The following is a 17,251-nucleotide window of genomic DNA, read 5'->3' as shown; positions in this document are numbered from 1 at the left end:
AGTGGCTTGTAATGATTTCTTGCTGAAGTGACAAGCTACCTTAAATCTTTATGGAACAAAAGATAAGGTATAAATTAATAACAATGTGACAAAAATGAGCACTGGACTTGAAACTGCAGGAGGATCATAAGAGCTGATTTGAAAGGAGGACAATTCATGACAATCTAGATTTAGGTAGATGGCAAATGAATTCATTTAGCATTGTTGAAGTACCTTGAGCTTAATGGAATCACAAATTGTGACAATTTGCAGGGCTATTTGGTAGAAACGAAGTCACAGAAAGTCACGAATTTTGACAGAAATGAATCATTTTAAACATTTTTATGGTAGCTTTTGGCGTGCAAACTCTCAGCACTTGCCCTATTACTGTGGGCAAAACTCGCCTGAATACCGAAACGATTTTGAAATTTCGGGTTACATGACTGAAATCGGAGATGTTTGTGTTCATTTGGCCCTGCGAAAGTATCAGTCTTTTTCAGCAAAGTGCTTAAATCAGTGGGTGGAGTCAGAATTATAGTGTGTTCAAATCCAAATCCTCTCCCCCATCGTTTTGAACAATTCCGTCTTTGAAATACAATCATTTTAATTTTCTTGTTCAGAATTGACCCATCAGCTTTGTAACTATCCTTTCTTGTACGAATAAAGTTGGCTAAACTTTTTTAGACGCCTCTGGCATTTCTGTTAACACTGACATTACTGAGTAGGTAACAAACAGATTTATACTTTACCACTTTGGCAAAAATGTATCCGACGTATGTGTGAATTTTTTTTACCCTTCCGCCTCACTCTTGAAAAACTTGGGACTCGCCTGCTCCACTGAATGCCCTAACTGGGAGTCGGGTTGACAGGGTTGTCGCATGCGCTCTCGACACAATCATGTTTGTCGCAATGGGCCCTGCGCGGAAGGTTACCTAAGAACCAGTGACTTTGATGTTAGTCATTTTGTTGGTAGCGCTGGTTACCGTGCTACCTCCGCGAGGGTACTTGATTGTAACAGAAAGTAGTTCCGGCCCGTGTTGTTTCGGCCGAGGAGCCGTCGCCGCCATTTCAAGACCGTGAGAGGTAGATGGCCAACTAGAGTTCCCAAGGTTCGAAGCCTGTTAACTGCTGCCGCCGCTTAAACCTTCCAAAACACTGATACAGCTGCTGTCCTCTTCCTACTACCTCCAGAAACATTCTTGCCAGTAGTGGCAGCAGTTGGAGTCAATTACCCCCTTCTTGCTCTCCCTCAAGAAGCTCCAGATGGCGTCTTCCGTGGGCAACGTGGCCGACAGCACAGGTACCAGTGTCCGGTTCTACCGTGCCAGACACCCCTTTGGGGGCAGGCGCCGTCCTGTACCTCTCATCACTCCCTCCCTGCCCTCTAACCATCCCATTACATCGTGGTCTACTGGCATCTGATCAGGTTTTCCGCTGTCGTCCGTTCCTCAAACATTTTCTCTTGCTTCCTTGCTTGCTTGCTTGCTTGCTTTATGCTGCCTTCTTTGCTTTTTTTTTTTTTTTTTAACCCGCAAATGTTCTAGTCTTCTACTCTTTTCGGGACGCTTTTAACCACACGTGCGCGCTTAGAATGTCTTGGAATGGACTGCATTGGAATCCCTGCCCTTTCAATATCCTTCGCAACCGTTTTCTCCTTTAATTCCAGCTCATCGCCCTCTCCTTTCCCTCTCCTCCTCTCCCTCAAGCCCTTTCCCCTTAGGTACATTTGGTCCTATTCTGCCAATCCAGGGCGGGGGTGCCATTTCGATGTAATCGTATTCTCACTTTGCATCACGCAAAGACTATCAAACAGCTCTTCGATGTGCTTCAAGTAACCTCAAGAAGAGGGGACATTGAACAGCACTTCGCTGGGCAGCGTCTTTCTGGTGTTCTTTCGGTTGAGCGGTCCTGGTTTAGATTGGAAATTTCCAGGGGTTCCCTGTGCCATCGCCCAATTCCACTCGCTGCCCCCAGCCTGAGTTTCCCACCCAGTCGCCCTTCCCCGCCCGCGGGGAACCACACCCTTTCCTTCGAGAGGTTGCCAACCCTACGGTCCACTTCCTAGCCTTGGGAGGGAAACCACCCCGGTGCGTTGCTTTGCCTTGACCCCCCTGCCCGCCCAATTTTCGCTTTGTGTTACTTTCTTGATGTATTCCTCCGCCGCCGCCTGGGTCTTCCATCCCCATTCTTTAGCCCAGTATCTCTTTATTCATAGGGTGTATATTTTTTTTTTTAAGTTTCCATCTTTGCTTGAAGAGTTTGTAAAGCAACTGGAGTGTAGCTGCACAAGTGCAAGGCGGTTGCCCTTTTAGACTATTCAGTCGCGAGCATTTGGTACTAAAAATAAGAAAACAACCAAATTAAAGGAGTGTCCTTCGGATGCCTTCCCATATTGAGATTATTTGGGGCGGGAGGGGGTCGGGAATTGGACTGTGGTTGTAAGGTTTCCGGTGAGTGGCGGTTATTATTATTATTGTTGTTTTTGCAGATTTCGCAGTTGAGATGTGTCAAGGGTTTTAGTTACTGGATTTTTTTTTTTTTGGACACTGAGCAATAAGTAATAGGTAAATCTTAAATAGCATTCATAATTGTACGGAGTGGGATCAGTAATTAGCCCGTTCTTCCCTCCCGGTTCCCCCACCGTGATTTTCAAAGATTTAAGATTCTGTACTAGAGTCCTTTTCTGTGTTATTTGAGGAAGTGGTCATTGCAAGTGTTAAAATAGAAGATAAGCGGCTTTGAGAACTGACAAAGTAATGCGTTAAATTAAGGAGCTAGGAAGTCCTAGAGACTTGTCTAAAATGTAATTTTCTAGTCTTTATTAAGTAGAGATAACCTCCCCCAGGTTTGGACGCAAGTCTTTCTGCTCTTTGTTTTCGTGGTCAGCTGTGCATTCTATCGGGAAATTTACTTGCTTTCCCGAGGATCCAGAACACTCGTCAACTCTGATGTTTGTGGAGCTAGGCTCAAATTTGAGCTTGTCACTCTGACCTTGATAAAATTAAGTAATAAGTCTGTGGTTTCCTATTCCAGCCTTCTAGTGAAAGTACTGTGGTTGAATTCCCAATAATGTATCACTGTTTAGATAAATATTTACAATTGAGACTTAGGCAGGTCTCCTCCTCCCCCTCCTTCTGAGTTTTAGCTATATCCTTTATCATTATGTATCTGAATTAATTCACACACAGCAAAGTGTTTTTTATTTGTTATTCATTCTGTTGGGTTTTATTCAGTGTCTTATACTGTAGCATTTTCCCATTTTTTTTTTTTTAAACCACTGCAGTGTAGGTTACTGCTTGTTTATCATATAGGGTTGTTTGCAATGTCTTACTTCTTAGTGCCACAGCTTTTGGAAAATGTTAGTGCTAAAACCAGTGTGGGGGGTGGTTAGCTAGTGCTAGAACTAGCGTGGGGGGTTAGCTAATTTAGTGAGCTTGGGATGGTTAGAGGAACAGTATATTCTTGTGTGTGTGTGTGTGTTTATTTTTTTATTTTTAAATTTTTTTTGAGACAGTGTCTTGCTAAGTTGCTGAGGCTGGTTTTGACCTTGCAGTCCTCCTCCTGCACCACCATGCCCAGCTTATTCTCGAATCTTTTTTCCCATTTATTTATTTATTTATTTATATACTTTGTAGTGCTGAGGATCAAACCCAGTGCCTCACATGTGCTACGCACATACTCTACCACTGAGCCAAAACCCCAGCCCTGGGGTCTTTATTTTTATTTAAAATGTTCAGTTAATGGCCCCATTAACTATTTTGGTTCTTGACAAATAATCTTGTTTATCATCTATTTTAAAAATAATGCCTTGCCTTTTTAGGTTTTTTCCCCATTAGATTTGTCTCTAGTGCCCCTCCTTTAAAAAATTAAATTGTTATGTATACAAACACATCAATTATAATAAATTAAAAATACATTTTGTGTCCCCATCCACATTAAGAGATGATTGAGATAGATTGTTAACATTATCCCATCCCATAGAAATCCAACCTGAAACATGGGACAAAGTATTAAGTTTCCCAGTAGGTTATGATGACATTATTAAATCTTTGTGACCTTGACAGATTGTACATTTGATGTTTTGTTTCAGTTTGTTAACTAAGATATAAGGAACAATGTTTAGTGAATCTTCAGATGCTATTTAGAATCTAGAAGTACAAAATATTTAAAATGTAATCTCATTTGGAAGTAAATATTCCCATGTGGTTTGGAAAAGAATTAATGGATGAATTCTAAAGATGCCAATTCTGCACCTGATGTTAACTTGGGGTTATAAATAACATGCAGAACACTCTAGTGCTTTACATAGTTTCAAGCATTTTCACCTTTAAGTTGAATATGCCATATTTTTACATTTTTTTGTTTGCATTTCTAACTTTTTGTTTTCCCCCCTCCTTCCCTCAAATGTTTTGATGATTCTCCAGAACCAACGAAACGTATGCTTTCCTTCCAAGGGTTAGCTGAGTTGGCACATCGAGAATATCAGGCAGGAGATTTTGAGGCAGCTGAAAGACACTGCATGCAGCTCTGGAGACAAGAGCCAGACAATACTGGTGTGCTTTTATTACTTTCATCTATACACTTCCAGTGTCGAAGGCTGGACAGGTAGGAGATATGGGGGGTACATACCTCTGGGTGCTGAGCTTAAAATGATAATTATTTGAACTTGAACTTTTTCCTGTATTGGGTTTCGGTTGAGCCACCAACACACATTTGCTCTTTTGTCCACTTGTGAAATGCCTGGTTGCCAGTTTTTCTCCCTTCTTTTGTGTGGTGGTGATTATATTAACAGTATGATAGGGACTTTTTCTATTTTTTTCCACCTGGATCTGCTGCTTTATTAACTCCCTTTAGGTAATAAATTATTCTTAGTGTACATCTGAGCATCCAGTCTTATGTTTACAAGATCTGTTGGCTTGAGGAACTGAGGTGCACAAAAATGATAATGTGTATGCTGTGCATTTGTAGTTCAAGTTGGAAATGCCATCATTGTTAAGAAGTATTACTTTTAGATAGTTAGAATTAATCAAAAGGGAAGAATTTGCACTTGTCCTTTTAATAAATTATGGCATTATGGTATACTTAAACATTTAAAGATGTGCATCATTAAATCTTACAAATAGGAAATGAGACACATTCTTGATATTAATGATCGTGATTTACAGTGTGGCAGTTTGGTAGTAAGACTAAGAAAAAGCTTTCTAATTTGAAGTCTGGAATGCCTTTGGTTTTGAAAAACTAATTTCTAACATTTTTCTGCTGTGCTATGCTCCAGATAAAAGATAATGTATTGTTACATAATTAGCAATAGCACAGGATCTTCAGAAACTGTTACAGTTGCATATGGGCCTTGCCTTCTTTTCTGTAATATGTATACCCATGCATCAACACTTTCACCTTTTCCAGATCTGCTCACTTTAGCACCCTGGCAATTAAACAGAACCCGCTTCTGGCAGAAGCTTATTCGAATTTGGGGAATGTGTACAAGGAAAGAGGGCAATTGCAAGAAGCAATTGAACATTATCGACATGCATTGCGTCTCAAGCCTGATTTCATCGATGGTTATATTAACCTGGCAGCTGCATTGGTAGCAGCAGGTGATATGGAAGGAGCTGTACAAGCTTATGTCTCTGCTCTTCAGTACAATCCTGTAAGTAAAATTTTAATGGTTACTTTCCCTCACAGAAAATCCCCCAGAAGCACCATAGTTGATACTGAAATTGGTTTTGCCTGGAATAAAGTCAAGAGTTTAGAAATGTTTATGTACTTAAAATGGTGAAAATGCTTAGACCTGGTCTGTGTTACATTCATCTTATCTACCAAGTTATGTTAAAAAGCATAAAAATTATCCTTACAAGAAACTCTAATCAATTTTTTTATAGCGTCCAATAAGGTACAAGACATATGACATTGTTTCTTTGGGCTGTTTTGATTAACTTGGGATACATTTTAATAGGTGTTTGTAACAGTTACTTGATTTTCAAGGAAAGGTGGGTGGTTTTAATATGTAAAATTAATTAAATTGAGGTGCTAAACAAGGTTGCAAAATTTGTTCCTCAATATCCTATTCTCTTTTCTTTCAACATAAGAAGAATTGAGGTGATAGTATTCACACCAGGGTTGGTTTGTTTGTTTCTGTGCTGGGGATTGATCCCAGAGGTGCTTTACCACCCCCAGCCTTTCATATATTTTTATTTTTAGACAGAGTTTGTCTCCATTGCTTAGGGTCTCACTATGCTGAGGTTGACCTTGAACTTGAAATCCTCCTATATCAGTCTCTGGGATTACAGGTGTGCACCACCATGCCTAGCTCACATCAGGCTTTTAATTCTTCTTTTTTTCTTTTGTTAAGTTGCAGATATATTCTGGAGAACAGGTGAGGTTCAAGTCCAGAGGGCAGATTTAAGTTCCTTAGCTTCAGACATTTAGAATCTCTTGAGAGATACAAAAATGTAAACCTTGCCCTTATGACTTTTGATGTAGTAGGGGAAAGTAGATGTAAATTTAAGAGGTATGTGATAAAGAGAAGGGTTATAGGAATCCAGAAAAAGTTTAAGAATATGTTCCCTATCTACATCATCAACATTCAGTTTAATAACAACTCTGGAAATGGTTAATAATTGTTACTATTTACCAATTATTGGACTTTTTTTCTAGGTTGTGGAGTACCAGGGGTTGAACTCAGGGGAGCTTAACCACTGAGTCACATCCCCAGCTCGTTTTTATTTTTTATTTTGAGACAGGGTCTCGCTAAATTGGTTAGGGCCTCACTAAGTTGCTGGGGCTGGCTTGAACTTGGTGATCCTCCTCCCTTAGCCTCCTGAGCCACTGGGCATGTGCCACCATGCCCAGCTTATTGGGGTTCTGTGTGCTTAGACACTGCTAACTGCTTCAGATGACTGGTCTTTTTTCATCCTTATAATGAGACTTCAAAGTAGATGATATTAGTTCTAATTTTACCAGTTACAAAAAAAAAATTAAAAACAGACTGAAGGGTTATGTGACTTTCTTGAGATCATGTAACTAGTAATGGTGAAGTGGATATTAAAACCTGATCATGAATATCTAGCAAATGTTGAACTGAAAAGAAATAAAAGATAAAAAGGGGATGCTGTGCTTAGTGGGAGCTCACCCCTCAAGGCAGCCCTTGAGCAGTTTGAAAACCATTGATCATATACTGCTGTCCCTTATTCCCCATTTTATAGGTTAGGAAACCGAAGTGTACTTTAGTAGTTTGCTCAAAGATCTGAGAACCTTTCCATTGTGACATCTATGAACAATTATTTTTTCAGTTAATTTTGAGAGCATAAAATTTCATTTTTTAAAAAAATTCATTGCTTTTTGAGTGGATTCAGTGAAAAGTTCTAGTCATCCCTCATGGATGTAGCCAATGAAAGTAATTTTTTGGATGTTATTTCAGAGATACTCAATTATATGTATGTATAAATTTGAGTAACTTTAATTTTTATTGCAGTACTACCTAACTAGTAACCAACAGAAAGTTTTAGGCAACCCTACATGAGTTGCCCTTGGGGCCTGGACTCTGTACTTCCCAAGGCTTAGGGCTCATCTGCGTACCTAGTTGTCACAGTCCCATAATTTATTTTCCTTTATTAATCAGGGTTGGTTCTACCCTTCGCTTGTTGATTGAGTGTAAACTCACTTGTGCTGTCTTGCACAGCTGAGGCCTTAACTAGTTTTCATTCTGATCTCGTTGGCTCCAGTTTTTAGTTGCCTTTGCATGTAGTAGAGCAGCCAGCCACTGCTGCTAACAGTATACCAAACCATAAGAGTACATTGAGAAGAGAAAACTAAAATGGGAGACAGAACCATGCTATTTAATATCTAACCTGTTAACCTGTAATCATGCCCTACCAAAGAAGTGAGATAGTGCCAAAATAAATCATGGGATTATTTCTTGGTAGCATTGAAAAGTCATGTGTTCTCATCTGGTTCTGTTTCTTTTAGTGGAAGGTGCTACTTTATTTACCTGTGAGAATGAAAGTGGGATTGTGCAAACTCCCTTGATTACATTAAATGTACTGTGGTGATCATGTTTTAATTTATTTCAGGATACCTGGTCTAAACTAGATTTAAACTTACTGCCAAATGCCTGCTGTCAATACAGTGGTGACAGAATCTTGAGTTCCTTATGTGTCATGCTTAAATGCATCATTGTAAGCATGAATCATAGATGCAGTTGACATTCTGTGAGAAATAAAATTTGATTATTTTGCTTTTGTAGTAGTGAAAAGTTAAAGTGTTAAGGTACTTTTAACCTCTTTTCAGCAGTGTTTATCTTTTAAGTTGGTAGATATGTCAATTTAGAAGTTATTGCCCATATTCTGATAATAGAAATTATTTATAAAACATAAAGCTGTTTCATATTTTTATATTCTGAATTATCTTCAGTAATGTTTTTTGGTTTAACAATTTTGCTAAAATTTTAACCCATCATATTTAAAGGTACTATTGCATTTGATGTTCTTTAACATGATGGCTCACTGGAGTTGCCCATACCTCACAATCCCATCTATGAATTAAGCATAGGATTGTTTTTTATATATAATGACTATAACCCTGAGTTGCTTTAAGCAGCTGTATTTCTGAATCTTCAGGTTGTTGAAGCATTGCATCTGCTTTGATGGTGAATGCATAGCTCTGAGAGCTACTGGCATCCTAACCATCATGTATTACTGTCATGTTATGTATTGTTGTTGTGAATCTCACTTATACAGTTAAACTGGGCAAAATTGTATATTTCTATTCTTCTTTGTTCAGCTTTTTGTTAAGTTTGTCTTGCAAATGTCACATTTAAATATTTTAGTGCTTATTGTATATAGAGTGTTTGGTTAGGAATTGGAGAGATAAGTTGTAGGCAGAAAGTTGTGGGTTATTACATGAGACAGATCTGACCCATAAAGGAAAAAAGATGTAAGCTCCTTGGATGATTATTGTTGGAGAGTATTAATCAGAAGATTTCCTCGAGTGGGTGCTTATAACCTAAGCATTCTGTAGGAAGGTAAATAGCAAGTAGACTTCCTTGGCTGAAGTGGTGAGTCAAGTAGTAACAAGAAGTGAGTGTAGTAGAGCGGAGTCAATTGGAAGATTTCAAAAGAATAGAGAGGCTGAGGAGTTTGAATTTAATTTGAGAGGCAATTGAGAACTACTGCAGGTTTTTATCGACCTGATTTTACTTCATGTGTATGTATATATAGAGATGTTATGGGAGGCAGGACTGGGGGCTCTAGAAGTCAGGAAATAGTTGCAGTCTTAGGAGGGATAGTTATAAAGGAAATTCTTATTTCTAATTCCTTTTCTTTATTTATTTTTGGTGATATTGAGGATTGAACCCAGCTGTACTATTACCAGCCCTTGTCTTTTATTTGGAGACACAGGATCTCCTTAAGCCTTGAGCTTGCAATCCTCCTTCCTCTACCTACCCAGTAGCTGGAGTTACAGGCATGTGACACTGCCCAGCTAATTCCTTACCTTTACTATTTTCCTTTGGTTTGCAGTGCCCTCTTCCTTTGTTAAACCTCTGCTCATCTTTCAAGGATAAGCTTAAACTTCTCCTTTGAGCTCATCTACTTCTCTAAAATTCTTTACTACTGTGTGGACATTTAGTATGTGTGTGCCTTAGCCTATATAGATTGTAAACCCCTTGATGGCAAAGATTCAGTTAATTTCTTTTTCCTTCAGTTTCAGGCATCCTATTGAATAAAGGTTTGCATGAACAATATTAACCTGGGATGGGTAGAATGGGCCAGGCTTTAGAACTGTTGATTCTTTTAGCAGATACTATTTGATTTGACAGATGAAGCAGAATTTTTACGTTGGGTTTTGAAATTTTGGGTAGAGTGGTAGTGTTCTTGCATTTTCTTTCTTTTTTTCCCTCATACTGGGGATTGAACTCAGGAGCACTTTTCCTCTGAGCTACATCCTTATCCCTTTTTATTTCTTGAGACAGAATCTCATTACATTGCTTAGGTCCTTGCAGAATTGCTGAGGCTAGCCACAAACTTGCTATCCTCCTGCTTCAGCCTCCCAATTCACTGGGAGTACAGGTGTGTGCCTCTGTGCCTGACTGTTCTTGGCATTTTCTAGACATTAGGTGTACACACACATACATATGCATATGTTTGGATCCCCAAATGAGGGAATTGGATTTCACTGTTATATTTAATATGCTATACCTTACCTTTTTCTAAGATTGCCTTGTTGATTATCTGGAATATAATCTTATTTTTAACTATGGTCATTGTGTTAATTTCATTTAGTATGCTGTAATGGATCTAGATGATATAACTAAATAACAGATATATTGTCAGGGCATGATTGGCATCTATCCAAGAGTTTAGAGAAACTAGAGGAAAAATTATGCAACAATTGGCAAAAATGTATAGCCATTACAGTCATTGTTGGAGAGTTATTCTGAGACTTCTGGTTATTATGACTCAGGAAAGGCATAGGAGTTAGTAATATTCCAAAGATACATAGCTACAGTTAAGTAGTAAGAGTTTGAGCAGATTAGAGATTCAGGCATAGTCTGCGAAAACAGGGGTAACTTTAAAGTGTAGGAGTAAAAACACACAAAGTAGATAACAACATTGCTTCTGAGACTACAAATAGTGCTTAAAAGTGCTTAGATTAATTAGAAGGATGATAAATCTGTAATAAGATTAATGGTACCTGTGATGTTTTGAGGGTTAGTGTTGGCCTGTGCTTAATGTTATGAGAGACAACCATACACTTCCAAAATATCAGTCATTGCTCAAGGAACAAAACTGAGTCAGGTAAATCTTGGAGCTCAACGTAGTATGGCAACCATGAATTTTCTGTGGCAGCCAGTATACTTTATTGGCAAATATTTTGGTTTGCCTTGTGAATGGTAGTATATAATCATAAAAGCTGTTTATCAGTAAAATTAATCAGCTGATTCTGGAAACCATAATATAGTTGCAGAGAGAATAACATATATGGTGTTTCTTTGGCACAGTTGATGAAACTGCACTTTGTAGGAATTAAGGCACTTTCACCCCTGGAGCCGTTTGGAATGAGAAGTACACACTTTGTTGCTATTATTCCTGCTTGTTGACCGATAGATTTGACCAACAGAGGCAAACAAGGACAAATGAAAAATATAAGCTCACTGTTCTGATGAGTGTCTCATACTGAGGAACGGACTGGCGAGTCAGATGACTAGCAACACAATTGAGCTGCTAATAAAAAAAGCAGAGTCAACTGCTTTTCATTATTCACCCACTCAGCTCTGATGGCACTTAATAGTAATGAGTAATCTAGTGGCAGGTGTCAGGATTGAGGCTGTGGTTGGATGGTAATCCTTCTGCCTAAGAGCGAAATGAAGTCAAGGTTTCTAAATATGCCTGAGAGCCAAAGGGTAGGTTTGTTGATGGGTAATCACTTGCTAAGTGCAGTACTATTTTTCCGCTATGGAAAATTTTTGGTCCTTGATGCAGTAGTGATTCATCATAACCTTGAATAAAACAGCCGAATAAATATTCAATCATTTTTGTAACAACCGACATTTGAAGAGGAAAGAGGCTCTTGTAAGGTCCCATAGTCTTTTATCTGAAACTGGTGGGGTCAGATGCATTTCAAAATCCAGAATTTTTAGGATTTTAGAAAAATAATAGCATATGTAAAACTCCCAGATGGGTCTAGAACAGCACATTATAGCAAAATAAATTTATATTTCTGCAGCAAAATATGAGTATTCATACTAAGTAAGAAATAAATTGTATAGTGTCATGTAGACCTGGGTGTGGTGGTATATGCCTGTAATCCTAGTGACTTGGGGGTGCTGAGGCAGGAGGATCACAAATTCCTCCTGCAACTGAGTAAGACTCTGACTCAAAATAAAAAGGGGTTGAAAATGTAGCTGAGTGTTAGAGCACCCCGAGCTCAATTCCCATCACTACACACACTGAGTTTGGGGGACTTTTGGGATTTGGAATTGAGGATGAGAGATTGTGGTCTTGCATATAGGTTTGTCAAGTAGTATATTTTTGTCAATAATAAAATGGCAGCGAACTAGATGCACAGAAGTGATTTCAAGATATTTTTGATCAATAAATCAGAGTATAATTAATGACAGTATCTCTGGATTTCTAGGATTTGTACTGTGTTCGCAGTGACCTGGGGAACCTGCTCAAAGCCCTGGGTCGCTTGGAAGAAGCCAAGGTAGGTGTTTGATAGAACACATTTAAACATCAGTGTTATGAAAACTTGTACTTTTTGCCAAGTCTTCAACTCTTCATTGAGCTATCTTCACAAAACAGTCCTATGAAAACTGAGGAAAACTGTCGACATGACTCGCCTCAGACTAGAGCAGGGCCAGACTTTGGCATATCTGTTCTAAATCTGGGGGTAAAGCAAGAACCTGAACATTGTGGAGCCTTTCTGCTGAGCTAGATCATCTATAACAATGGCTCCGTCATGATCTTATGTGGGAATAAATAACATTCCTTCAAATCTGAGGCTTGCCTGCTGGTGACAAGCAGAGCGCCTGTGATTTGGCTCAAGACTCCTATATGATGCAGGTGCCATTGAAAATGCTGCTCTTCTAAGTCCTTTGTGGCTTGTAAGTGGAGAAGAATTTCATCCAAATGTTACCCTGTAATACTGGCATTTAAAATTCTTATTTAACCTTCCTCCCTTCATCTTCCTCACCCTTTTTACAGTGGAAGAAAGGCTGTTAAAATGATTACAAATTAATAATTGGAATATCCTGCCCCTTCTTGTCCCCACTCCCTCCCCAAGTTCCTTTTTCCTCTTTTCCAATCCTAGTTGTCTACCTTCTTTTCTTCCTCACTTCCTTCTTTTATTCCTCCCCACCCCACCTCCTTAAAAAAAAAAGTCAGAAAGACAAAGCTGGTTTGTTTGGGAAATGGACTGATCGAAAGAAAACTTGCCAAAGTGGAAAGGTGGCTTTTAGCATTGTTTCCAAATAATGAATTTGAATACCAGGTTGGGTTAATTAAAGCTTTTGGTATAATTTACAATTAAATTTATAAATGCAATTGTCTTGTTACAAGCCACCTTACGCAACCGCGCTGCAGGGGTGAGGAGTGGGGAGAAACCAGAATGCTTCTGAAACTCCCACCTGTTGCTCTGAGCCCCACGCGCATGCTAATGCGTGGAGTGTATGCGCAGCGTAGCTGTCTGTTTGCTCATCAAGGGAGGGAGAAGGCTTTTCAGCACCATCTAATGTTAAAAGGCACTAGTTTACGTGCATAGCTCATAAATTCTGCTGCTGACACTTTGGATTAACCTTACGTAGGTTTCCAGCTAATGAACTGTAATTTATTTCAATCTTAGCTGATAAATCTAATTGGTAATTTATAGAACAAATATTCGATATGCTCCTATTAATTGTCACCCCACCAAGCGGACAGCTAACATGAATTGCACTTCACTGCAGCTTTAGAGATCGGTTTAGGCTGAGACATTGCGCCTGCCTTAGGTTGCTGACTTCTTTATTTCAGAGCTCTGGAGACACCTAGTTTGAAAAATGTTATTCTGTTTTTTGTGAGAACTTAGTAAAAAGAAAATACTCTTGAGTGAAATGCAATGTATTTCTTTTGTAATCAGTGCATTTGAAAATTCAAGCCAGCATATTCCTAGTAGATGGAAGCAAAATTAAGTTGTCTTTGTAGAAAATGAAGAGCCTTTCTTCCAGCAAAAATCCCTGCTGTATGCAATAGCCCTGATTAACCCTCTCCCTTCTGCATGTTTCCCATGTTACAGACTTGAGACTGTCCTCATTCCCATATGTAATAGACATCCAAAGAATTTCAATTGCTTTGTTGAACTTTTACTAATGATCTTGTTTTTATTTTCTCTCTTGTTTTTGGTTTTTCACCATTGATATTGTATTTAGAAGGTTTCAGGTGGGTGAAACCTCCTATTCCATGCGTAAGGTGCCTCGCTGAAGGGAGCTCGAGGCCTGGATCTAGGGCAGACACACAACCTCCTCCTCCTCTTCCAGCAAGGAACGCACCGAAAAGTCACATGATGAGAAATATGGTAACGGGTTTGTAACTGCCACAGCAAAACAATTTGCCTCCATGCCTGAATCTTCTGTCTTGTGGCTTCAAAACAGCTTAAAATAATTTTATTTACAAGCAAGTTATGTAAGAGAATGTTTTATACTATAGCCACAATTCTGTCAAAAGATAAGTAAAAGTTAATTAAGATATTAAAAATTATTAGAGATAATTTACTAGTTAAAGCTTCTAACTCTTCTTGTTGTTCATTTTTTTTCCTTTTTTCTTCTTTGTTTGGATTGCAGCATTCTGCTCTTCTGATGATGCGCTGTGACCCTGCAGTAGCGCAAAGGCTGCGCAGCGTTAATGCGCATTGCGTGCGAATGAGCCCCTGTGAACGGTTGACTAGATGAGTAATCTGATTGACTGGCTCCCTCAGTCCTATTCTGTAGCCTTTTTGGATAAAATTGGGTTTTAACATACCTTGAGTCCAACTAATCTCATTAAACAAATATTCTCTATGGGCCTGTCTAGTAGATTAATGGATCTGGTTGGCCGTTTGCTGCGTCTAGGGGTGTTCTATGTAGCGCAGCAGTTCGCAGCGATTGCGCAGTGCGATGCTGTTAGGTGGCGCAAGCGATGTTTGCGCTCGCATTACAGGGACCTCAACCTAGGTGCAATCCTGTCATGTGAGGTTTTAGTTTCAGTCCTCCATGGAAGATAGAGGGGAATTATGAGTTTGGAGCTGAAAGCCTGGCTAAGATGTCTGACTTGGCAGAAAAACGTTTTTTTTTGTTTGTTTGTTTGTTGTTGTTTTTTTTTTTTTTTCTCAATAGCATAGTTTTAACATTAGGAACATTATCTAGAGCAGTATTTCCCAAAATGTGTTTCATAGTACTGTAATAAAATGCACAATGAGAGAAGAGTTCCATGGTCAACTAAGTTCAGGGAACCCTTTAATACTATTAAAGGCAAAGGGAAGTGCTGTTGTAAAGAAACTTGTTTTCTGTTTTCCTAATTTACTTGATCATGAAATCCTTTATATCCAGTGATTTTTTTTTTTTAATACCTCATAGAACACACTTTGGGAAATGTGAATACTTGGTCTTAAGTGGTTCCCTCTAGATACCACTTGAAAATGTAATCAGAGCTCTTAGGTATTCAGGTAAGAGAAGTTCAGCCTTAGAGTCTTACAGCAACTGACCTCCCAGATGAGTCCCAGTGTAAGGGTTGGTCATTGGTTGACAGAACTGAACATGGTGGTTTGCACTTGGGTTCTGGTGGCGCAGGCGCAGGAGCAGCCAGCTGTGGCAGCGCATTAGTTTTGGCGCAAGCGAGCCTATGCTGCAGGGTCACTTTTGACTGGTCAGAGAAGGAATAATGATATCACCTTCTTCCCCCCCCCAATCTTTTTTTTTTTTTCCCTTTACAAATTTTCCCCTTTCCCTTTACCTCCTTCCCCTCCCATCTTCTTTCATTAACCCCTCCTAAGGCATGTTATTTGAAAGCAATTGAGACGCAACCGAACTTTGCAGTAGCTTGGAGTAATCTTGGCTGTGTTTTCAATGCACAAGGGGAAATTTGGCTTGCAATTCATCACTTTGAAAAGGTTAGTTATTAAATTAATGATTGGTATTTATGATGTGCTTTTGTGTGCAGAATGTTCTTACTAAAACTAAATAATAGGACTTTACTTAACCAGCTACAGAATATCTTTGTTTCTCTGACAGTATTGCAGTATTTGCTGGATCATATATGGTATGGCAGTTTTCCAGTTTTGCATTGAGATTGTACTTAAGTAACTGAAAGTTCTTTTTTATTTTTATTATTTATTTATTTATTTATATTTTTGGGTGCTGGGGATCGAACCCAGGGCCTTGTGCTTACAAGGCAAGCACTCTACCGACTGAGCTATCTCCCCAGCCCCAAAAGTTCTTTTTTAAATGGGCAGTTTTACTTTACAAAAGCAAAGCTTCTTGGTGAAAAGCTAATTCCAGGTCTGGGGCAAGAAATGGGCAAAATTTGTCTGACATGCCTTGTCATACCAGAAAGCTTTTATGTATTTGTGTCAGAATCACTCAGTAGAGGCTCCCTCTTTCTAAATGGGACTATCAATAGGAATAATAACTGAAATATATTAAAACTTATAAAATGTGTTTAAATCCATGAGTTCATAATTGTACTATAAAGAATGATTGGTCACCTTTCGAAAAAGGAGCAACTCTTTAAAGAAAAAAATAACCTTGGTGCTTGAGATTTAACCCAGGGCCTTGCTTATGCTAGACAAACACTGTACTACTGAGCTACATCTGTAGCCCAGGAGCAATTCATTTTAAAAAACTCATTTAGAAGAACATATTTTTTTACACAATACCTTTATTTTATTTATTTTATGTGGTGCTGAGGATTGAACCCAGTGCCTCACACATGCTAGGTGAGTGCTCTACCACTGAGTCACAAACCCAGGCCTAGAACAAATTTTTTGAGGAACCTCCATACTATTTTCCAGAGTGGCTATACTAATTTACATTCCCACCAACAGAATAAGAATTCTCTTTTCTCCACCTTCTCATCAGCAGTTGTTATCATTCATTTTTCTAGATTGTGTGACGTGGTTTTAAATTTACATTTCCCTGATGATTAGAGAGATGTTAAGCTTTTTTTCATGTGTCTTTTGACCATTTTTATCTCTTGAGAAATGTCTGTTCACATCCTTTGCCCTTTTTTTTTTTGCGGTGCTGGGGATTGAACTCAGGGCCTTGTGCTTGTGAGGCGAGCACTCTACCAACTGAGCTATCTCCCCAGCCCTCCTTTGCCCATTTTTAAAATTAGGTTATTTGCTTTCTTGCTCTTGAGTTCCTTGTATATTTTGAAAATTTGCCCCTTATCAGATGCATGGTTTGAAAGTATTTTGACCCAATCCATGGGTTTTCTTTTTGCTTTGTAGAAGCTTTTCACTCTGATAGAATTCCATTTGTCTATTTTTGCTTTTTGTTATCTATTTTATGCTATGTGAAGTAAACCAGGCATAGGCACAGAAAGACAGATGCTGTATGATCACAATTACAAGTGGAATTAAAAGTCAGTCTCTTAGAAATAGACTAAAAAGGTGTTTACCAGAGGCTACTGGGAAAGGGGCATGAGGAAAGGGAAGATGTTGATCAATGGGTACTGCATGGTGATCACAGTTAATAACAATGTATATTTCAAAATTACTAAAAGAATCTAGGAGTTGTGAGGCATACCTGTGTCCCAGCACTTAG

General features: G+C 38.8%; 1 protein-coding gene across 3 annotated transcripts in view; it reads left to right on the top strand.

The window, feature by feature from the left end:
* Positions 1–1,008: 1,008 nt before the first annotated feature.
* The window catches only part of OGT (O-linked N-acetylglucosamine (GlcNAc) transferase), a 34,671-nt gene continuing 18,428 nt past the window's right edge, over positions 1,009–17,251 (top strand). For 2 of the 3 annotated variants that reach the window (XR_013761241.1, XM_079124897.1), the window contains exons 1-5: positions 1,009–1,279; positions 4,404–4,584; positions 5,386–5,629; positions 12,115–12,183; positions 15,481–15,597. Coding sequence is in view for 2 of the 3 variants with exons in the window: in XM_079124897.1 (XP_078981023.1) it covers positions 1,243–1,279; positions 4,404–4,584; positions 5,386–5,629; positions 12,115–12,183; positions 15,481–15,597 (648 nt within the window). In the remaining variant the exon portion in view is untranslated. The remainder of the gene's footprint in view (positions 1,280–4,403; positions 4,585–5,385; positions 5,630–12,114; positions 12,184–15,480; positions 15,598–17,251) is intronic. The other variant, XM_079124898.1, reaches the window with a different exon arrangement.

The sequence above is a fragment of the Sciurus vulgaris genome, assembly GCF_902686455.1.
Source record: "Sciurus vulgaris genome assembly, chromosome: X".
In the NCBI taxonomy this organism is placed as follows: Eukaryota; Metazoa; Chordata; class Mammalia; order Rodentia; family Sciuridae; genus Sciurus; species Sciurus vulgaris.
The sequence above is the reverse complement of the archived record's forward strand: the minus strand, read 5'-3'. Positions and strand labels throughout refer to the sequence as shown.